The sequence below is a fragment of the Penicillium verrucosum genome (genome assembly GCF_028828655.1).
Source record: "Penicillium verrucosum strain IBT 35672 chromosome Unknown utg000001l_segment0_segment0, whole genome shotgun sequence".
Classification (NCBI taxonomy): domain Eukaryota; kingdom Fungi; phylum Ascomycota; class Eurotiomycetes; order Eurotiales; family Aspergillaceae; genus Penicillium; species Penicillium verrucosum.
Genome location: NW_026643210.1, coordinates 7369732 through 7391308, shown reverse-complemented (window position 1 = coordinate 7391308; position 21577 = coordinate 7369732). Strand labels below are relative to the sequence as shown.

Genomic DNA, 21577 nt, shown 5'->3' with positions numbered 1-21577 from the left:
GCCTCAATGTCACATTGTGGACAATTGGTCCCAATTTTTACAAAGAAACATCTAAATACAGCGTGTTCACCTCAATATTACTTTATTATCGCATCATACATAAATTTTGATTCCGGGAGCTTTTGTCGGGTCATTGTTTTTGAGCAGCTTGTTTGTATCATGCTAATTGTCTCGGATATGAAGTGTGAGAAATTACAGGCAACCTCGTATCAATAGTCCCGTTCATAATCCTAAGATAGAAAATGAGATATAGTATGTGGTCAGACTAAAGATCTGGGTAAATCATAGCCATTTGGGGTAAGTTCTCTGGTTAGATACGTATATGGAGTTATTTTTGTAGCTTCTGCAAGAATAGAATATGACATGGATATTGCTAAATCCTTGCCTTGCATTCCAGAAACAGTTACAACTAAGCGGTGCCTCATTACCTCTGCTCTTGAATGTATCTCCTGGGACATTCTAGATGGAGGGAAAGGTAACGGCGGCCAAGTCTGGAGGGTTTCGGGCTTGTTCTATAAATAGTCATGTAACGGGACTTAGAATGGGACAAGTATCGACATACTTACTTCCATGGGGTTTGTCGTTTATCTTGAGGTGCAGATATAGGCATCCTTTGATTTTAGTCGATATGTTGTCGCAAACACTGTGTTCATGCCTTGTAGGTCTGACTTCCAAGGTTGCAGTCTTTGCTCTCCCTTGCGCTCCCTATAACCAAATGGGGAATTGCATGTTAGCGTAGGAAGAGTAGGACCACCTAGAATATGTAATTCTTTTACCAATTCAAAGACAGACTAAGCTCTGCTGCTCAATGTTAGGAGTGAAATATTGAATTACCAGCCTCTGGATAATTACATTCGCTCGATATGTCACATCTTGAGATCCAATGCAAATATCAATCAGATGAAGTTATCAATCAGATGAGGTTGCATCGTAAGAATAAAAGCCCATGCCGACAAAACAGCAGGGAAAGCACAAATTGTCCATGAGAACAACACCATACGCCGGGGTATTTTCCTTTTTCCGAAAAGCATTCGCTGTGCAAAGAAAGAAAAATCGTTAGATAAATGACAAAGATCAGCTCATGCCATCATCACATCTTCCGCGGGGTTGGCAGCAGTGGAAGGCACAGCCGAAACATCAGCCATAGCATTATCGCCGTCTGAATCAAGTATAGGGGTGGTGTTCTGCCAGTGAGACTCAGGGGTAGGGGTAGCACCACGGCTGGACGCATCATCGTCAAACCCGGTGGCATTTTCATCGACCTCCTCCCACAAACGAACAGTCTTGTCCGCTCCGCTGCTCACAACCATACGCTTGCCATTCAGTTCACCGGTGTGCACGCAAAGTACAGCATCAGAGTGACCTTCAAGGCGCTGCATAATTTGCTTGCTCACAATGTCCCAGAAGAGGATAGAACCATCCTCACTACCGCTGACAGCGAAACACAGAGGCTCGTCGTAGGTTGCATGCCGGGCTCCATAAGCACCGAAGCATCCCGACAAGCTGAACGTATTGTTGACATGACCTTGGAAAGTCTTAACGACGCGACTCTCAACGTAATTCCACATCCGAATGCAGCCGTCCAGGGTCCAGGCCAAGACGTATTTTCCATTGGGGGAGAACTTGACGCATGTTGCAGGCGGATTATCCTCCATGACCAGGGTGCGGAGACACTGGCCGCTGTGAGTGTCCCAGATACGAATAAGCCCATCCAGAGCACACGACGCAATGAGGGTTCCATCATACACAACATCAATACCGGCAACAGGGTCAGAATGAGCCGGAAGGGTTCGAATAATCTGGGCACGGCGAACATCCCACATAAACACGGCCTCGTCGTAGGAGCCACTGATAAGAATGTTACCCTTAGGTGCGAATGCAATTTGATACACAAAGTTCTTGTGACCATCAAAGACCTTATCGTGGGCCTTGAGCTGCATCGAAGTATTAGTAAAAGGCCCGAGGGTATAAAATAATGGATAGGTTTCTTACATTGTTCACGTTCCAGAACCGAATGGTCTTGTCGTCGGAACCAGTTGCAATCCAGTCACCATTAGGGGTCCAAGCAAGGGTAGAAATACCAGCTAGATGCCCATCAAAGATGTGAATGAGTCTACCACTAGCAGTGTCCCAGATTCTGAGAGATGCGTCGGCGCCTGTTGTGTAAAGTCAGTTTACAAGTCACGTAGAAGTTAGAGAATAAGTATAATACATACTGGCACTAGCGATCATAGTGCAGTCAGGCGAGAATTGAACAACCGACACTCCGCGCAGGTGGCCGTGCATAACGAACTTCTCCTTGTAGTTTAGATGCTCGGGCTTGGGAGGTGGCGGAGGAGCAAGAGGCGTCGCAGAACCGTCAGACCAGTTGTCAGCGTCGACAGCCTGGTTCTCGTCGGAGCCAGTCACATCACCTTCCGCAGGATCATCCGAGCCGCCCTGCGAATGGTCGTCACGGATGATTGTGCGGTTGACCGGCGAAGTACTGCGGCGACGGTTGCGCTTGCGTGAGGAACGCCAATACTCGTCGGCATCCACGGCTAGCTCGTCGGGGCTTTCGGACTCGCTGTACAAGCGGCCGGACTTCTTTGGACGAAGTGGGGTGAAGCCCTTCTGCATGGTCCAGCTGGCGCGACGGCGTTCGGCCTCGTCATGGTCGGAGCCGGCGGCGAGTTCATCGGAAGAAGACTCGGTGGGGGATTGGGCGCGAGGGTCCCGGCGGCGAGGCTGGGGATCCATTTTTCAAAGATAGGTGCGTAGAAGCATCCAAAGAAACAGAAGCAAATACGCCGAAATTGGTCAACAAAAGCCAATTTCGAACTCCGGTATGAAAATTAATCGGACGCGTCGCGACGAATATTGCCAAGGCGGTGTGGTACTTTAGCGAGCGGTGAGTCCAAGGACAACGTTGGTTGGTTGGCTGCCTCATACTAACTAGTCTCGTGGACTGTCAGGTGGAACAACATCGATCTTTGTTTAGCACATTATTGAGCTCTTCCTGGTCAACTGATAGCCCTAAATTTTAGCTTTAAAAGCTCATTCTGGTCAATATTAGGCCCAATGGCCAGCTCTATTCCCTCCAAAGCTCCAAGTGATATCCGCATTCTCACATTCAATTGCTGGGGTCTCAAATACATCGCCAAATACCGTCATGAACGCATGTCGGAGATTGGGCGGCAGTTGGCAATTGCCAGCCCGCCGCCAGAGATAGTCGGACTCCAAGAATGTTGGACGCAGAAGGATTATGAAAGCATTCGCGATCAGACACAACACATCCTGCCGTATGGGAAATTTTATTACGGCGGCATATTTGGCGCGGGATTGGCGATTCTGTCAAAATGGCCCATCGAGGAAAGCAGCATGTTTGGCTATCCATTGAATGGCCGACCAACAGCATTCTTCAGAGGAGATTGGTTCGTGGGGAAAGGTGTGGCCAGCGCACGGGTTCGGTTCGGTCCTGGTACCGCTGACGTCGCAGAGGTGTTCTGCACTCACCTACATGCGCCGTATGAGCGTGAACCGAACGACTCATATCTCTGTCACCGGACGGCACAGGCATGGGAGATCGCTAAGCTAATGCGCGGTGCCGCAGAACGCGGTCACTTAGTCATTGGCCTGGGTGACTTTAACATGCTGCCTTCCTCTTTTGCGCACCGTCTTATCACCGCGCAGAGCCCTGTTCGTGACGCCTGGCGCGAGCTGCATCCAGACTCATCTCTGGCGGCAGCAGTTGATCCTGTAGAAAAAGCACGGAATCGGCCTATCCCCACCGCCGAGTTCAATCTTGCCGAGAATGGAGCTACATGCGACGGGTCATTCAATACCTGGCGTTGGACTGAGGAGATGCGCAAGCGACTAGTTAAGGGGGAGGATATTGTCATTGACAAGGATACCCCGGACCCGCGTGGCAAACGTCTGGATTATATCTTCATCGGTGACGGTGGCTACCCGCCTTCATTCCCGCCGTCTAGCTGGTCAGTTGAGTCGATTCAAATCTCTATGACAAAGCGCCATCCCACTTTGCTCTGCTCGCTGAGCGATCACTTCGCCGTTGAGGCTGTCATCACCCGTTCTTCAGTACCAACATACCCTCCTTCTCGCTCCACAGAGCCTGTCCCAACCTCTCCTGATTCTCCTGCATTGCATAAATCAGCTTCAAAGCCCGTCTCCCCAAATGCCGCCCTTTCACCAGACACGTACGACCACATCATTGAAATCATTGACAAATACGTGGCCCGTGAGCGCTCTCAACGCCGATGGCGTCTGGCGCATTTCCTGGTGTCTATTGTGGTTTCTATTGGTTGCATGGTTGGTGTATGGTGGGTTGGCAGCCGCACGTACATCGGATTCATCCTCATCCTGGTCAGCACGCTCAACTTCGGTGCTGGCATTCTGGATGGTTTGATCGGTGGGCTGTTCATGTCGGGTGAGTTACGTGCCTTGAAAGAATTTGAGTGGGAGGTCAGCAATGCTAGGAGTTTGGTGGTTGCCGCCGAGGCTGGTGCGGGTACTGCATCAGAAGAAACGACAAGAGAACAGAAGGATAATTGATTGTTTTCCTTACAAGCTGGTGAAAGAGATTGATTATACGTGGGGCGTGGCTGGATTGCGTGGCTTATCCCTATCTGTTTATATTAGGTCACGAAAGTGTAGTATAACATATGCGCGGCTGGTATTATCCTCGACTGGCATAACTAATTCATAATTCTAAAGCAATACCAACTTCTCAAAGATACAGTGATACAGTACGGTACTAGTCTACAGGTTTGGAACAGAAGAGTATGTTCACGAAACGAGTGTGAAGTGCATTTGTCAAGAAATCATTGATCATCAAAGCTGCATAAACCCCCACTGAGTCCACCAGCATCAAACAAGCAGGCAGGAACGACTAAGCGAGCTAGAACAAAAGAGCGTGCGAATTTACTCAGCACACTCGCGCTTACGGGTCTCAAAGACACGCAGAGTCTCCTCAGCGGCCTTAACACCACTCATAACCATAGCACCGAAGGTGGGGCCCATGCGGTTGAAGCCATCGATCTCAGACAGCTCCATACCACCAATGATGAGACCCTTGGCGACCTCACGGGTGTTCTTAACAATAGCGTCCTCAGCCGCATTCATGTCAAGACCACGCATGCCACCCAGCTTCTCAATAGCGTTCATGGAGACGAGACGCTTAGCGCAGAAAGCACCGAATGGTCCGTCATGGCCAGTGGTGCTGACGATGACAGGGGCGTTGATAGTGTTGGGGTCCATGCAGGAGTGGTCGTCGTGGTGGAGGGTGACGAGGGTCCAGTTGACGACGACACCGGCGAGGCGGATGTCGTCACCGTCTGGGCGGGTGATCAGGTCTTCAACGCAGGTCGCGTTGAAAAGCTTCACGTTGGGGAAGGCGAGGACCTTTGAAAGGAGCGTCGAGGTGAACAGCGAGGCGTGCTTGACGACCACGAAGTTAGGGTTTGTGGGCTCTTCCTCGAAGGGCACGCCGAGCTCGGTCAGGAAGGCGTCTGCGGGGCGTCGGAGGATCATGGCGCTGAAGAGCTGACCACCTAGCCAGGCACCACCGCCTATATAGTATGTTTGTTAGTGATGCTGTGTTGGTTTTGTAGTGGAGGTCTATGTGAGAGAGAGTGTGTGGTGATAAGTCTGCTCGCATGGGACAAGACTAACCGGGTGACACGGAGGCCTCCACGATGGCAATCTTCAGGTCTGGACGGGCCTTGGCGAGCACATAGGCAGTGCTCAGACCACAGGAACCAGCACCGACGATGACAACATCGCTCTCGGCGTAGTTGTCCAGATCCTGGAAGTAGCGTCGGGTCATGGCGCGCGAGACTTGACTCTCGCGGATAGGGGCGAACTTGAACTCATCCCATTTGTTGCCGAACTGCTCAAGGAGGTTGGACTGGCCCTGGCCGGTCAGGGTGGTGGTCACCGACTCGGGGACGATGACCTTGCCCTTGATGCCGGTAGGGGCAACGGTAGCAGACTCAAACATGGCAGCGGGAGGAGACATAATAGTTCAGAGATCAAGTCGAAGAGGTGACTTTGAGCCTTGGTTAGTTTGTCTACTAGTTTGTGGGGGAGGGAGGGGGGAGGGCATGATCCTTTCGCTGGTATTATCCAGATCAAGTTAAAGGCCGTATAATCTCAGAACGAACCCACGCCGAAGATGAATCTGATGCCTGGGAGACATTGGATTCACCACCGACGCAAGAACGAACACCGGCTCATACCCAGAAGTTACCTGAGATACCTTGATCCCTGAGGGATAATGTGCCCAGCCAAAGAGTATCCATGGCTCCCAAAGGAAGGGCAGTATGTACTTGTCCGTTTGGGATCTAAACGAGAGTCAGCTCTGAGGGTATACAAGTACACATGGTAGTAGATAGTTACTGTTGTGATATGAATTCGTCAATGGAATGATGAAGAGAAGAAGAAAAAGAAGAAGGGGGAGAGAAAACACGGCGGGCAGGTCAACCTTATATGGCAACAGCCATACCCCACCATCCCCCACCTATCGAGATGTCATACTACTCCGACTCTCTCCGGTTTTCCGGTGAACTCCTCGGTGAGCTATGAAGTACGTCGCACGAATTAAATTGCTCTCTAGTGACGTGTCTAGCTTTTCTAGCTTGTTGCTCCACGAGTGGCCGGAGCGTTCTGCCCCGGTCTTTCTTACTTTCCCCCACGGAGTAGGTTTCCAGTGCGTACAATTGTTTGTCTGGTGTACTCCGTATACATCTTGAATAATAGCAGGCAGTAAGTAACATAGTACATTGATCGCGGGTTCTTATACCGTGGGATCACCGCTGTCAAGCTTGTCTGAATGTATAAATTGGGATCGGATATACTTTGTATGGACGACTAGGATGGCTACCAGGATCACAGAATGGGGGCGATTTTTATTTGAAATGCGATCCACCTGAAGCCGCTTGTGCATTCGTGAATTCAACAGGAAATAAATTTCATACATATTTCATTTTCTCTTCAAACTGTGAGGGCTGCTTCCTGACATCATAACTAGTCATCACAGCCTTCAGCTGGGGCATATACATGAGAACGCAAGCAAACGTAAGAGAATATATAGTGATCTTTGTTAGATGCAAAAATCAAAGCACAAATCGATAATTGGCACCATAATTATCCTCCGCTACCGGGCCATCCACACATTTTGTTGGGTCTTCATCAATACGAGGTCCATAGTTCTTGTCAAGGCGTCGGTTCTCCCATACCAGGAGCACACGCAGACACAAAGCCAGGAATGTAGTGAAGAACATAAAAGCAGCACAAACTACCATACCCTTCACATACCTTGGGGCTTGTTCATCTGGGAAAATATTGGTGCCCAGGAAAGGACCACATTGGCCGATCAGGTTCAACAGGACAATACTTCCACCACGGCGAGTATCGGAGCCCTGGTTGTCTGCACAACACAGAACGTAACACGTCCAGTCAATAAAAGGTCTTTACACAAAAGGAAACTCTAATGACCCGAAAAGGAGATGACTCACTCAGAACCCATGGCAGGATATTGGCGATCGAGGGGAAAACTCCACAGGCCGCCAAGAACACACCAAAATATCGCACACCCACTGATGTGCAAGTCGCACAAAGGATATACCCCACGCCACCAACCAATGATAAAGCTGCGATCATCAATCCACGCTGCTGGATGCGATCCGCCACCCAGGTGGTCGCGATCGTCGCCAGGAATGAGGCAAAGAACGGAGGTGCAGTGAGCCCCTGAGCGTTGATGGCCGTGAAACCCATCTCCTTGAGAATGGTGGGTAAGAACACGGGGAGAGAAGAGAAACTGACGTTACAGCTGAAGTACATCAACTAGGTACACGGTTCAACATCAGCAAGTTCTCCGTACAATATACACAAGGATACAATGATGCTGATGTTCGACTTACTGCTGTAAGCCACGCTTTCACATCGAGAAGGGTCATGGCTAATTCCTTCCATTGGATTTTCCCCGTTCGATTTGTTTCACCGGATTGTTGCAGTGCACGGGCACGCGCAACATCCTTCTCTTCATCGGTCAGGAACTTTGCGTCCAGCGGGCTGTCTGGCACGTAGAACCACGCCAGCACGGCCGACGCGCAGACCGGAAGACCCTCAACCAGAAATAGCAATCGCCAATTTGCCAACGCAGCATGTCCCGAAGTAATACCATAAGCCAAAGCACCGGCGAATGTGTTTGCCAGCGGCGCGGCAGACAGAAACAGACCGCAACGGAGACCCAGCTCATGGCGACGGTAGAAGAACGATAGCAGATAGGGCACACCGGGACCGAAGCCAGCCTCGAACACGCCCATCAGGAACCGGAGCGCCATCATACCTTGCCAATTGCTCACCGCTGCCTGACACGTTGCCGTCAAACCCCTTTCCATCATTTGTCAGTTCATAATCCATAGACTCATACACATTTACAATCTTGGCTGATCGACAGCATTGCACGTGGGATTCATACCAGGAGAACACCACGAAGGCAGCCCATTGATGCGGTTTGACAACCTTCCACATCAGTGCTTGGAATTCAAACAACGTATATGAAATATAGAAGATTGTCAAGAGCCAGGCATAGCTTTTCCCATCGAGGCCGAGGTCCTCTTCCATGCCGGCGATTTTGGCATTGCTATGGTTTACATTGTCAGCGGATGTGCTATTATGCGTGTAGGTCCAAATATGATGTTGCGAACGAACCCGATATTACTTCGGTCAAGGAAAGCGAGGAGATCTAGGTACCACAGAAACGCATGGTCAGAGCATAAGTTCGTCTAATGCCTGGAGTTCGAAGCATACAGAACAATCCCAATAGCGTCGGAACATGCCAGTCCAATTTCCTTACCACTCTCCGCTCTAGCTCGGGATCAATAACCAGCAAGGTTGCCGCGGGTGGTTTCTCATGAGCGGGCACGACAACCTTCTCAACATCTTCATCAAGGGCTGTTTGGATTACATCCGCTGGCAGCCCCTGCCTTTCCAAGAAGCTCATGGTGGGTTGAAGATGTCAGATGTCAGAATGGACAATAGAATACTGGTCTTAATATGAAAATAGGAGAGAAGAGAGAAAAGATCGGACAGAAATCCCGCGTGGAGGCATACTTAATCGCGGGGTGAAAGGGGGGAAAAAGAAAAAGCTAGGATCGGCAGAGGCGTACTTTGTACATCACATAAGGACTGATGCTCAGCTCTCAGAATAGTGGGACTGCAGAAACTAGTGATATTTATTGGTCACTGGGATGGCTGAAGGGGGATTTTGAGTGGAGAAGTTGGAGAAATGCGAAGGAATTGGCAAAAGCTTAGGTAGAGAGCTGCCGCTTTGGTGTGAAAGGCCGAGGTTGGGGGAGTACTTCGTACATATATTTCCTTTCAAGGGGGAAATAGTATATCGTACCTTTTCATATCTTGATCTTGGCTGGAGTATCTATTTGTCTATTTAAAAGAGAGAGAAAGGGCTTATAAGGCAGAAAAAGGGTAGTTTGGCAAGCACATCTTCCATCTGATTGGAAACTGTGCCACCAGGGGCATAACTCTCTCATTGGTTTATATTGCTGGCAGTATTTTAGATCCACTATTAGTTACATAGTGAACTATGGGACAAAACTAGAGTATCTATCAATCCTAATGAATACTAAGTTGACTAGCTTTATATGGCTATCCATATGCCATACAAAGTTAGGCCTAGAAAGTGTGGAGGGAGAGAGGTACGATATGCCGACTAACTACCTGCTTGAGGGGTTGATGTCTAAAGCACTAGTATGAAGGGCTAAGGCCACTCTATAACAAATATGAAATTAATCAGAACATGTCAAATTGAAATAGGTCTCGTTGATAGAATGAAAAAGATGATTTTATCTTTATTAGGTTCAAGATTGACTACATGTGAGATCGATGCCTTCCATAACTAACCAATAGTAGTCTAGTACTCTCATTTCCTCCATTACCTTTACATTACTTTGGATGTCTTCATAATCTCATCTACTCTGACCCTACCTAGGTAACAATCAGGATAATTAATTTATATATGCATAGAAATAAAAGAAAAGTCGAAATTAGTATAACTATACTCCGTAGATTAAAATTAACATGCAGGGAGCGAGCGGTGAGAACAGCGGTCAGGTTATATCCAATGAGAGAGTTGTGCCCCGGTGGCATAATTATCGCCCGTATATCTGTCAATATCCAATTTTGGAAATTTCGGATTGAAACCGAGAAGAATCATTTATTTATTGTATATTATCTACTTCTATAAAAAGAAGAAAATACATCGATAAATGATTGAATGAATTTCGAACTACGACAATAGGTAAAAATAACCGGGGCCTTCATATCCAGACGTTCTGCATGTTAGGTCGATACCGGATACCGTATCAAAAATCTCCCGCGTAGTGTCGCGTTCACTGAACACCTCCATCCTTCATTGCTCTCGCCCTGTTTACTTCCATCACATCCCAATTGCCTGGCTTGATTTGAACCTAATTCAATTATACCTTCCCAAAGTTGATTGCACTTGGCAATCAAGCGCACAATATGGATGACCCGGCCACACGGATCCCGGGGCAGCTGGTAAGACCCGGACAACTTCCTATATCGATTGCCCCATGATCTGTAACCCCCCACTAACCTTGTCGCAATTATGATAGCTCCCCCATATGCACCTGGTTTCGCGCAACCGATACCCTAGCATGCACATGATGCCATCTGAGACCGCCGTCGAGTATCTGACGAGCGCACCCCGGATCTGCCAATCCCAACCAATGCATTGGACATTCCTCGATGGTCCCCCGGATGGAACTGTCATGCTTACATGGCAACCACAAAACCACCTAGGCAATAATTTTGCCAGTGATGGCTATATCTGGGCCGACCAAGAACAGGCCTTTTCCTTTGAATCTCGCGGCTATGTATGTCTTCCTACAATGAAGCTTCCCTTCTTCCACATGGATTCTATTCTAATATGTGAGGACATAGACTGTTGAGATGTACCTTCACCGAAGCGGTTTCCACCCTCCCAATGAGCCTGTGGCAACACACTGCCGCAAGCGCTACCGCATTACCTCGTCCAAAGTACCCAATGCACCCCAGCCCGATCCATCACTGTGGATTGTGCATTATACCCGCGCGGCGCCTCAGGACAATGCCCCGGCAAACCGAATCCAACTTACACCGCAAATCCAGGGCATGATGAGCCAGCGCCGCTTCCTTCAGAGCCAAGGTCAATTGGCCCGCAAGGACTTTTTGCTTCATGATCGCAACAGCTGGCCAGTTATCAACTTCCCTCAAATGGCCCAGCCGAACTTCGCGCAAGCCGGTGCTTACCCACCTGCTGCGCCTCGTGGACCTGGTTTCTACCCTCCCCAGGGTCATCCGACTGCAGTCGCGCCCAATGCGCCCGTAGCCAAAGGGCCGCGCGGACACCGTGCGCCGTCGGCTGCTCTCGCTTCTACAACAGCTGATTTTGCTATTGAAGATGAGGACGTGTCCAGTGGTGACGCTATGGATCTTTTAACGCCGCGCGATGTCAGCAAGATGCGATACCAGCAGCATCACGAATGGATGGAGGAAATCTTCGCGTCGCCATACAGCGTCTCACAAATCACACCAGTTTCCTTGGGTCTGGGCCGAAAGGGAGAGCTCGAATCCCTTACTGCAGGCTTCTTCGATGCTCCTGTTGGAACCTCTGGGGGAGAAGGCCAGGAGGCGGGCGACGCCCCGCAGGCTAACAAAATGGAGCCGGCCAAGGCAGAGGAGTTTGCTGAGCGGGTCTCTAAAAAGGTGGCGGACATGACTGCCGAAATCGAAAACCTGAAGAAACAGCATGCTCGCCGGATGCAACGTTTCAACCGAAGCTCCTTGCTTAAGGATGCCGAGTTGCGCCTCCGGGAGTCCGCAGCCGACCCTACCGAAAAGGGCCCAGAAATTTGGAGGCTGGAGGGTCGAGTGGTTATCCCAACTGAGGATGAAACTCCGCAATTGGATTACATCGAAGATAAGGCCAAATACAGGGTTGACGAGATAGTCCGGGAAGTTGAGACTGCCTGGAATAAGCAAATCGTTGCCGAGCCAAAGGTATCCTGTGTCGAGAAGGGCGGTTTATTGGAGAAGATTGAACCTGAACACAAGGACGAGCCTGACACATTTACCAATGATATGGTCATGGACGATGACTCCCACCTACTCAACCAATTTGGCAGCCCGGGCGTCGGTGTAGGCGCAGTCTCAAGTGTTTCTGTCAATGGACAACCAATTCACGGCGCTGATATGTCCGGTGATGTTGACATGGACTTGGGCGACCAGCTCCATGCTGGTACCAATGGCCCGGCCAACGACTGGGTAATGGTAAACAATGAGAGCAAAGAACATGGCCCGGTCGAAGATTTCGACTTTACCAACATCGACAGTGCCGGGGACGCCTTGGCGGCTTACAGCGAGCAGAACGATGGTCTTGACTTGCCAGATCTGGAGAACTCGGCGTTTGGCGACGCATTCCATGCATCTGACAATGAGCACTCGCACAACCCTGATGCGGACGACATTTCCTAGTGTGGCCTGAGATCTTTTCACGTGAAAGTGTGTGTGTGTGTGTGTGTGTGTGTGTTTTTTTTCTTTTTCTTTTTTTTTAACGAATGATTCTGCGGATCAGTCATTCTGGTCTGTTCCAGGCGTTGCGGCTTGCTGTTCGGGGGGTCTGGACTTTTGTGCAGGATTAGCTGGTTGTGTACCATAAGATTGGCCAGGAGGATATTATGCTTCCTCTGGCCCTGTGAATTTCTTTCTTTCTTTCTTTTTTTTTTTCTGTTCCCTCTAATTGAGAGAGAGGATAGATAGTGGGATCTCATGAATTTTATCCCTATTTTTTTCACCTCATCTTCCACTCTAAGTAGAATCGATTGAGATATTTCCCATTAGGAAGGTAGCAGTTGTGCCTACGCATATTCCAAATGTGAAAATGAAAGGCACACTACTACCTATGTGTATGATTATATACCTACCTAGGTATATGCCTATGTGCCTATATAACTATAACTATGATTAACTATAGATAATATCATAATTAACTAATAACTAGTCTGCAGATGTAGTACTTTTAGTACGTTGATATAAAGCCAAGGATAGAGAATGACGATCGAACCCTAGCATATTTTCATGATATTCATAATACACAACCCAAGAATTTAAAGACCATCACCACTCACTATTCTACAACGTTAAATGTTGGAAATGTCCGCAATCGGAAAAAGAGCGTGGATGAACAGTTCAACTTGACATCCGCTCCTCCCCGTTCATGACGTCAGCCACCGGGACTGCACTTCCTCTGGCGAAGAAAAAGAGACGCCCTGGAGAGAACCCTGGAAATAGGGTTCGTCACCATCGTCATCTATAGGAAGGCGCTGCCGACTTATCATAACCTCCCCCAGATTCACTTTTCTCGCTTTCTCATCTCTTAACATACCTAGCTATCCCCCTCTCTACCATAACCCTAACTTGTATTGATTGACTATATCTACATACAAGAAACAATATGTATGTATTCTATACATTCTAAACATATCATTTGGACTAAACCAAAGTCTAGGAACCGAAACCTCTCATTCCGCTCGCGCAAAGAGCCTCCCCGACAGCGGTTTAGCATCTCCACATTCCGTGGGATGCAAGCGCCGGAGCTCAGTCGCAAGATGACCAAGCTGATCAAGAGCGAGAACACTGCCATCGGTGCCCACGAAGCTGCCGGTCGTGAGCGCACCTCGATCGCTGCCCAGCTTTCTGACTGGGGCGAGTCGACTGAAGACGACAATGTCTCCGACATCTCCGACAAGCTCGGCGTGCTCCTGGCTGAGATCGGCGAACAGGAAGACGGCTTTGCACAGAACCTCGAGGATTACCGTGGTATCCTGAAGCAGATTCGTAACATGGAGGCCTCGGTGCAGCCATCGCGCGAGCAGCGCCAGAAGGTCACTGACGAGATTGCCAAGCTCAAGTACAAGGACCCTTCGAGCCAGCGACTGGTTACGCTGGAGCATGAGCTTGTCCGAGCTGAGGCTCAGAACCTGGTTGCTGAGGCGCAGCTGTCTAACATCGTACGTTTGGTTCTGATTTCGTCCTGTTCTCGTGTGACGTGGGAGGTTAATTGGACTGGCTAACGTTCATATCATCCGCAGACTCGCCAAAAGCTGAAGCAGGCCTATGATATCCACCTAGCGGCCGTTATTGAGCGCGCCGAGAAGCAGACCATTCTGGCTCGCCATGCTCGTCGCCTGCTGAACTACATTGACGACACTCCCGTTGTTCCTGGTGATGCACGTCAGGCATATGACCATGAGCCCTTGGCTCGCCAGATCCTCGAGGATGCCGAGAATGATCTCCGTCAATGGGAACCTAGCGTTCAGCCTATCACCACCGCCGCGGGCCGGGACTCTCCGGTTCACACCAACGGTGCCGGTGTCAATGGAATCGATGATGCATCGGAGCGTCAGTCCGATGTTCTCGAGAATGTCTCTGTGGCTGAGGGTTTCACCGAACCAGTGGGTAGCGGTGCCCTGCCTGCGAAGATGGTAGTTGAGCCTGCGCCTGCGTGATCTTTTTAATCATTCTCAAGAGGTCTTTTGATTTCCTTTTTAGTTTGCACGGACATACTCCAGCTGTTGTGTGTAAATTCGGTTCTTCGCTTCAGATTGGGCACCAAACGTTGGAGAGGTGTTTTCGGGAAAGGCGTTGGCTGACACTGAACATGGGGGGGGTCTATACTCAGGAAATATGCAAATTGTGTATTGTAAAGTTTAATTTGCCAATTCGTTAATTCATTAATTGGTCGTTTCTTTTTCTTGCAACATTTTTCCTCAAGAAAGTAGAAATTTATATCAAATGAATACTCAATTTGTAGTAGAGCATCCACGTGACCACAGGCGCCAGAGTGACGCGGAAACCCCGAGCTCCAGCGGAGCTTCAACCATCACTTGCCTGTCTCACCAGAATCCCTCCCACGTCTTTCCAACATCTTTTTCTAATTTTCTCCTTATTTTCTCTTACTTCAGTACACAATGGATAAACTTGTTGCCCAATACTCGCGCCCTCCCCATCAGAATGAGATGTACTCAGAGCAAGAGCAGCAGGACCTCACTGCGAGCGTCCCTCCGCTCTCACTGAAGTTCAACCTTCCTCCTGTCGACGACGTGAGTTAACGATGAATACTGGGGCAGATTCTCTTCGATCTGGGTGGCGGTTTGGTCGGGGGATGTACGTCTATCCTGACGTCAACCTAAGCTGGGCCGTCATCACAGCTATGTCTAAGAGAATCGCTCGCCAGAACCTATCAATGATTGAAGCAAGCGAAATAATGGACAGACGCTGATTTCTTGTATCTAGCACTCTGCTTTCCTGCGTGCCATGACCGATGACCACTCCAATCCCAGCTGTCCTATCAAGCTCGCTCACGGCACAACAACCCTGGCCTTCCGATTCCAGGGCGGTATCGTACGTTTTCCTATATCTCGGTTATACCATGGTTTTCCTGATTTTGGAGCATGTTTGGGCTAATGCATATATTGGGTTAGATCGTGTGTACCGATTCGCGAGCAACAGCCGGCAACTGGATTGCCAGTCAGACAGTCAAGAAGGTCATCCCCGTATCGCGGTTGAGTCGGGGTGAGGACAAGAAGTCGAACGAGCCGACGCCAGGTCTCCTGGGAACGATGGCCGGTGGTGCAGCTGTAAGTTTGGACCGCAAGTGATGATGACGAGTGACGGTGTGATGGGCGTTAGTTGCTGATGGTTGTTGCGAATTGCTAGGATTGTCAATATTGGTTGCGGTATTTGAGTCAGCAGTGCACTCTGCACGGTAAGTTCAGCTCGATTCTTGATATTTGCGAACAGTGGACGGACATTGCTGATGAATTTCTATCTAGAAATCCGACACAAGCGCCGTATCACTGTTGCGGCCGCGTCCAAGATTCTTGCCAACCTCACTTACGCCTACAAGGGATACGGACTTAGCATGGGAACTATGTTAGCAGGAGTATGTCCCATGTATCATTCATAGCCACGAGATCCAGAAACTGACCATGAGCTCTAGATGACGCCCCAAGAAGGACCCGCCCTGTACTACATCGACTCCGACGGCACCCGTCTTCCCGGAAACCTGTTCTGTGTTGGATCCGGTCAGACTTTCGCTTACGGTGTGCTGGACGCCGAGTACAAATACGAGCTGACTGAGGAGGAGGCATTGAACCTCGGCCGCCGAGCCATTCTGGCTGCCATGCACCGTGATGCCTACTCCGGTGGTTTCATTAACCTGTACCACGTCAAGGAGGAGGGATGGGTGCACCACGGATTCGATGACATGAACCCTATCTTCTGGGACACGAAGCTCCAGAAGGGCGAGTTCTCCAACGTGACATCTGCGTTGTAAACGGGTTAGAGGAATGAATTTGTGTATTTAAACTGAGGACCTATGAATTATCTTTTCTGGTTGGTTTTACCTTTTGAGGTTGACATAATACGCCGTCAAACCTCAATGCCCGAAAGACCGGTTCCAGTTCTCCCATTTCTCGCCCTTCAGTTCTTCCTACATATCCGTATAAGGCCAGTAATTGGATAAGACGAGGGACTGTACAGAACAGAAATGAGGGAAATGTAGACGGTGCACTCTTGCTGGGTCAAGATATCGAGAGATCCTCGGCCGGTTAAAAGGGGTTCTACAACATAGAAGACTTATTACGGTATAGTTAATTAGGATAGGGCACATGTAAAGTTGTAATCTTCCCATTTCGTCGGAGATATCATGAAGTGTTATATTAGCAAGCGAAATCTAGTGGCATGGTAGGTTGGAGGCTGTAGATATATATGTTATCTTCATGGGAATCTCTTTTGTTTAGACTAAATCCAAGTTCATATAGTCAGTCCAGTAGGGGTCAATTCCAAATAATATATATATATCATCGAATTATGCTTAGGTCTCAAGCGTTAACGCTATTCAAGTTATATCCATCTCCTATTATTAGTCGCTGTCTTTCTCCTGTCCTCTTCACAGAATATCTCAAGATCTCCAACTAAACAGCCAATTTCATAGCCACTTCAATATGTGGAAACCTCCCCTAATCACTCGAAACTTATCCAACAGAATATCTTTCGGCATAACCTGCAAATTATGAAAAGAAAGCACAACCCCCTGCATAAAAACAATATCATCAATTCGACTCGTCGTCTCCTCCCTCGTCGCCTGCGGCACATGGATCACCACATCAGCAATAGTATTAACAATCTCCAACAGCTTGCTAATCATCGACGATCCATGCACCCGAATGGTATTCTGCGAGATCTTCGTCAAAAACTGCCTAAGCTGACTCGACAACCTCAACGGCATCTCCAGTTCCAACGACGGACACGACGCATGCGAACTAAGCAAACAATTCGACATAGCCATCTGCCACAACAACGTCCGCATCCACTGTCTCGTAATAACCAAATCCGCCTGCTGTAGCTCCGACAACGCCGAAACTTCAACGTCCCACAACGCATCATCCAGCTCACGGTGTTTCCGCTCAACCCACGACGCAGTCACCTGCGTCCGGTCCCCAATCCACAGGCCGATAAACGACGCGTCAAGCATGCAGAATGTCTTGATCACCTGCATCCAGCCTTGCTGGATTTCCGCACCTAGGAACATGTCTTCTTCGGGGTACTGCGTGTGCGGAGGTAGTGTCGCCGGGGAGAAATTCACAATCGACATGAATCGCTCGTGGATGAAGCATTGCCAGTATAGTCGTTGGCGGCGGGCTCGCTCGGTCGTAGTAAGGCTTGCATTGGCGGTTTTGTCGTTGATACGGAGCATCTGGATCATGCTGATTGCTTCGTGGAGGTGGAAGAAGCCTAGGTCGTAGTGGCCCAGACTCATGGCGCACATCTGGATGAAGATGCTTGTTGTGGCGCGTAGGATCGAGGGTCGGAAGCCTATTACTAGTGGTTGTTGGGTTTCCACGGACTGGCGCATTAGGTCGGTTATTTGGGTTGATGCTGTTTGGGGGCTGGATTTGGTGGGGAGTTGAGATGAGCGTGTTAGGTCCAGCGTTACTGCGGTGAAGGCGTAGATGAAGGCTGCGTGCTCTCTTTCCGTGTTCATTTTTATGAGTGACTCGCGCACTTCTGTTTCGGTGATTATTGGGCTGAAGGGATATACATAGGACATGTAGGCTGGGAGTAGACTTTCAAAGTACGAGGTTGGTAGTTGGGGTGAGGCTGTAGGTACTGGTGGCGAGAGAAGTGGTGTCAGAGTAGTGGGTTTGGGGTTGGCGCTCTTATATTTTGAGATGACAGCTCCTCGGCGTAGTGAGTGTTTTCTTGATCGCAATAAACGGTTCTCTGTGTATGTGCACATGAGATCCAGGTGCTCGCATTGTTGGCATCTTTGCTGGCCGTTGCAGCGAACTTTGCGACGGTTACATGGGTCGCATGCTTTTGGCACTCGCGACTGGGAAGTTGGACTTGACATTTCTTCTTCAAATTCAAGGACTTTAAGGGTCAGGGGTAGATTGATGTTTAGTTGAAACATGCACTTATTTCCCCCGCGTTTTGACGTTGAAGAGTCGAGTCTTGGCACTTAGGACTTTTTCAGCGTAGCGTCACCGGGTTGTTCTCCCATGTGTGACTCGCCTAGGTAGGCCTAATTCGTACATACCTAGGTATATGCATTAAAACCTTAATAAACCTGGGGGAATCCGGGGTGATCTGGGGTGAACTGGGGGTGAAACTGGGGTGCATGGTGTCTTCAGACCAGGTATACCTAGGTATCATACCTACATACATACAGCGTTTACGTAGAAGATTGGATAGAAAGATCTGACTCGAATCATTCATGAAGGACAATTTGATTGCAATCTGCCGTTATGATATCTAAACCAATTTGAGTATGAGCTATCTAACCAGTAGTATATCCCAACCCTAAACCAAAAACACTCTACCCTCAAACGCCTGTAAGTCCTCCTTGTGTCCATCTGCATTGCTAGCCAACAATTTCCAGTCTCCACCCTTCTTCACAGAAGCCGGTTTCTCAAACTTCTGGATTGTATCCGAGAAGTTGAGAACCACCAAAACGGTCTGATTGTGATTGGTCTTGGTATAGGTGAAGACACTTTGATTTGGCTCGTCGATAATCTCAAACTCTCCAAAGACCAGAAGATCAGCATACTCCTTGCGCAGCGCATTCATGTGTTTCCAGAAGGAAAGAACAGAAGATGAGTCCTTCTCCTGGAGCTCCACATTGATCTCGGGGTAATTGTCATTCGGGCGCATCCACGGCTTTGCCGATGAGGCTGGCGAAAAGCCGGCATTGGCCTCAGCACTCCACTGCATGGGGAGTCTGGAATGATCCCTCGCCAAATGCTGCAGCGAGTCCATGGCCGCGCTCAACGCGGCTGGGTCGTCACCAGACACTTTGCTTGTCATTCGATAGTAGTTGGTGCTATCGATGTCTTTGTATTCGTCGATCGTCCACTCCCGAGGCGCATTTACCATTCCGATTTCCTGACCCTGGTAGATAAACTGCGTGCCGGAAAGTGTGCTCTGCATCATGGCAAGCATCTTCGCAGACCGAACCCTCAACTCGGGTGTCTTATCAGAGCCGAACCGACTCACAGAGCGGCCCTGGTCGTGGTTTTCCATAAACACTGTGGTCCATGCATCGGTGCCTTTGACGATATCTTGTGTGCTCTGCACGGCAGTCTTCAGTTCTCGTAGGTTCCAGCCCGGCAAAGTGGTCAGGAATTTATAGTCCTTGCCCTGGCCGAGTTCTACAATATCGAACTGGAAGACCATGCTCAGCTGCTTCTCTGCTGCTGAGACATAGCGCAAAACACCCTCCACGGTATGTGTGTTTGGCAGTTCACCAACGGTCATTGCATCGTATTTGGAAAGCACTTCGTTCATCTCGCGTATGTACTCGTGAATGCGAGGACCGTTGCAGAACAGCGAGAAAGCCGGTTGTGTGTCGGACTTTGAATCAAGGATTGGAGCATTGGCATACTCGGGGTGTTTGCTGTACATGTTGACCGTATCAACGCGGAAACCATCCACGCCCTTCTGCAGCCAGAATTCCATCGCTTCCTCGTAGACAGCCTGGCGAGTCTCGGGATTCTCCCAATTGACATCGGGCTGTTCAACACAGAAGAGATGGAGATAATATTCTTGTGTTGGCTCGTCCCACTCCCACGCACTACCTCCGAAAATGCTGCGCCAGTTGTTTGGCGGCTGACGATTCCCATTGGCGTCGTATTTCGCTGGCTTCCAGATGTACCAGTCGCGCTTGGGGTGTGTCTTTGAAGAACGGGACTCTTTGAACCATTTGTGTTGGTCTGAGGTGTGATTCACCACTAGGTCCAAAATGATTCGAAGTCCTCGCTTGTGGCATGCATCGATGAGGGTTTCCATGTCCTGGACAGTGCCATAGGGGCCATACACGCTTTGATAGTCGGCAACATCGTAACCCATGTCAATCTGCGGGCTGTCGTACATGGGACACAGCCAAATCACATCTACGCCGAGGCTTGTGATGTAATCGAGGGACGAAATAATCCCTGGGATATCGCCAATGCCATCGCCATTGGAATCTTTGAAACTGGCGGGGTAAATTTGGTAGATGATGGAATTTTTCCACCACTTTTCGCTAATTATAGCGGGAGACATGGTGGATGTAATGGATTGCAATGCAAGAAATGGTAATAGAAGAGAAAATAAAAGTCCAAAATAGGAGAAAGCGAGGAGGCCATATATATATGCATAAAGCATTAGATTTTAGATAATCACTGCACTCAGTACTTCTCCAAGACTTGACGATGGAGCCCAGGCTCCTCCGACACCCACGTAGGGAGGGCCATTGCTCTCATTGACTGAAGGTCGGGCCGACAATCATTATCAGCAACGCTCTGTGCTACTCCTCTGCCTGCGGGGTTTTTTAATGCCGGACGAGAAGTGTTGGGGGCTGTTTCAGTATGATAGGGATGGATTCCCACTTATTCCTGCGGAATTCCACTCAATTCCACTTAATCCCACGATCCGGAAAACATACTGAACAGACCCAGTGTCCGACCATGTGAAATGTTGAGAGCACATATGCCGATTCGTCTCTCTTTCCGGGCCTAACTGACCTTCGTTAGTTCAATCGACCAGAAAGGAGGGGAAAAAGGGGCAAGTCGGGCCGACATATCACCAATCAAACCTGTGCTATTCCCCGGCTCTCTCTAACTGGATTGGGGGAAGTGATAGACCTAAAATGGCCAATGCGAATCACGGCTGGATGAAAAAGGCCAATGAGAAGAAAATCCAACCACTCAAGACTTCTTCATCCCTACCCGGTCCGACATTAGGCCAATCGTGACTCTCCCACAAAATCCGGGGATAGTGGGCTAACCCAAGCCTACCCCGTGCAGATAAAACCGGGGAAAGTCTTCTCACGCCACTCCTCTCACTTATTACAAGAACTAAGCAAGGATTAAACTCGACGGACGAGTGGGCCAATGGAACCCCAGTCCCATCCTCGCTCATTATGGACGACCATCAACGACCATTAGCACAATTT

The 21577-nt window shown here is 49.2% G+C and overlaps 10 protein-coding genes across 10 annotated transcripts; 4 read left to right on the top strand and 6 right to left on the bottom strand.

Annotated features, from left to right (window-relative positions):
- Nucleotides 1-1079: 1079 nt before the first annotated feature.
- Nucleotides 1080-2739, bottom strand: N7516_002740 (WD40 repeat domain-containing protein; the record flags this gene model as incomplete). Its single annotated transcript, XM_057215460.1, has 3 exons — nucleotides 1080-1934; nucleotides 1993-2156; nucleotides 2217-2739. The coding sequence occupies 3 exons, from the start codon at nucleotides 2737-2739 to the stop codon at nucleotides 1080-1082; spliced, it is 1542 nt and encodes a 513-aa protein (XP_057077343.1).
- A 321-nt stretch (nucleotides 2740-3060) lies between these two features.
- Nucleotides 3061-4551, top strand: N7516_002739 (inositol phosphosphingolipid phospholipase; the record flags this gene model as incomplete). The annotated part of the gene is made up of 1 exon (XM_057215459.1): nucleotides 3061-4551. One exon carries the CDS (start codon nucleotides 3061-3063, stop codon nucleotides 4549-4551), a length of 1491 nt encoding a protein of 496 aa, XP_057077342.1.
- Nucleotides 4552-4920: 369 nt separating this feature from the next.
- thiA (thiamine thiazole synthase) lies at nucleotides 4921-6016 on the bottom strand (the record flags this gene model as incomplete). Its single annotated transcript, XM_057215458.1, has 2 exons — nucleotides 4921-5567; nucleotides 5671-6016. 2 exons carry the CDS (start codon nucleotides 6014-6016, stop codon nucleotides 4921-4923), a joined length of 993 nt encoding a protein of 330 aa, XP_057077341.1.
- Nucleotides 6017-6133: 117 nt separating this feature from the next.
- N7516_002737 (uncharacterized protein) lies at nucleotides 6134-6510 on the bottom strand (the record flags this gene model as incomplete). The annotated part of the gene is made up of 2 exons (XM_057215457.1): nucleotides 6134-6341; nucleotides 6503-6510. The coding sequence occupies 2 exons, from the start codon at nucleotides 6508-6510 to the stop codon at nucleotides 6134-6136; spliced, it is 216 nt and encodes a 71-aa protein (XP_057077340.1).
- Nucleotides 6511-7112: 602 nt separating this feature from the next.
- N7516_002736 (putative MFS transporter) lies at nucleotides 7113-9004 on the bottom strand (the record flags this gene model as incomplete). The annotated part of the gene is made up of 6 exons (XM_057215456.1): nucleotides 7113-7426; nucleotides 7515-7842; nucleotides 7920-8391; nucleotides 8480-8644; nucleotides 8713-8746; nucleotides 8812-9004. The coding sequence occupies 6 exons, from the start codon at nucleotides 9002-9004 to the stop codon at nucleotides 7113-7115; spliced, it is 1506 nt and encodes a 501-aa protein (XP_057077339.1).
- Nucleotides 9005-10535: 1531 nt separating this feature from the next.
- On the top strand, nucleotides 10536-12555 carry N7516_002735 (uncharacterized protein; the record flags this gene model as incomplete). Its single annotated transcript, XM_057215455.1, has 3 exons — nucleotides 10536-10578; nucleotides 10656-10916; nucleotides 10984-12555. Exons 1-3 carry the CDS (start codon nucleotides 10543-10545, stop codon nucleotides 12553-12555), a joined length of 1869 nt encoding a protein of 622 aa, XP_057077338.1. The 5' UTR covers nucleotides 10536-10542.
- A 983-nt stretch (nucleotides 12556-13538) lies between these two features.
- On the top strand, nucleotides 13539-14588 carry N7516_002734 (Eisosome component PIL1/LSP1 family protein; the record flags this gene model as incomplete). The annotated part of the gene is made up of 2 exons (XM_057215454.1): nucleotides 13539-14090; nucleotides 14172-14588. The coding sequence occupies 2 exons, from the start codon at nucleotides 13539-13541 to the stop codon at nucleotides 14586-14588; spliced, it is 969 nt and encodes a 322-aa protein (XP_057077337.1).
- Nucleotides 14589-15000: 412 nt separating this feature from the next.
- Nucleotides 15001-16473, top strand: pre2 (proteasome core particle subunit beta 5). The gene is made up of 6 exons (XM_057215453.1): nucleotides 15001-15182; nucleotides 15376-15483; nucleotides 15564-15719; nucleotides 15799-15847; nucleotides 15915-16024; nucleotides 16082-16473. The coding sequence occupies exons 1-6, from the start codon at nucleotides 15051-15053 to the stop codon at nucleotides 16415-16417; spliced, it is 891 nt and encodes a 296-aa protein (XP_057077336.1). The 5' UTR covers nucleotides 15001-15050; the 3' UTR covers nucleotides 16418-16473.
- A 598-nt stretch (nucleotides 16474-17071) lies between these two features.
- N7516_002732 (Zn(II)2Cys6 transcription factor) lies at nucleotides 17072-18496 on the bottom strand (the record flags this gene model as incomplete). Its single annotated transcript, XM_057215452.1, has 1 exon — nucleotides 17072-18496. The coding sequence occupies one exon, from the start codon at nucleotides 18494-18496 to the stop codon at nucleotides 17072-17074; it is 1425 nt and encodes a 474-aa protein (XP_057077335.1).
- A 449-nt stretch (nucleotides 18497-18945) lies between these two features.
- N7516_002731 (glycoside hydrolase family 13 protein) lies at nucleotides 18946-20685 on the bottom strand (the record flags this gene model as incomplete). The annotated part of the gene is made up of 1 exon (XM_057215451.1): nucleotides 18946-20685. One exon carries the CDS (start codon nucleotides 20683-20685, stop codon nucleotides 18946-18948), a length of 1740 nt encoding a protein of 579 aa, XP_057077334.1.
- Nucleotides 20686-21577: the final 892 nt, after the last annotated feature.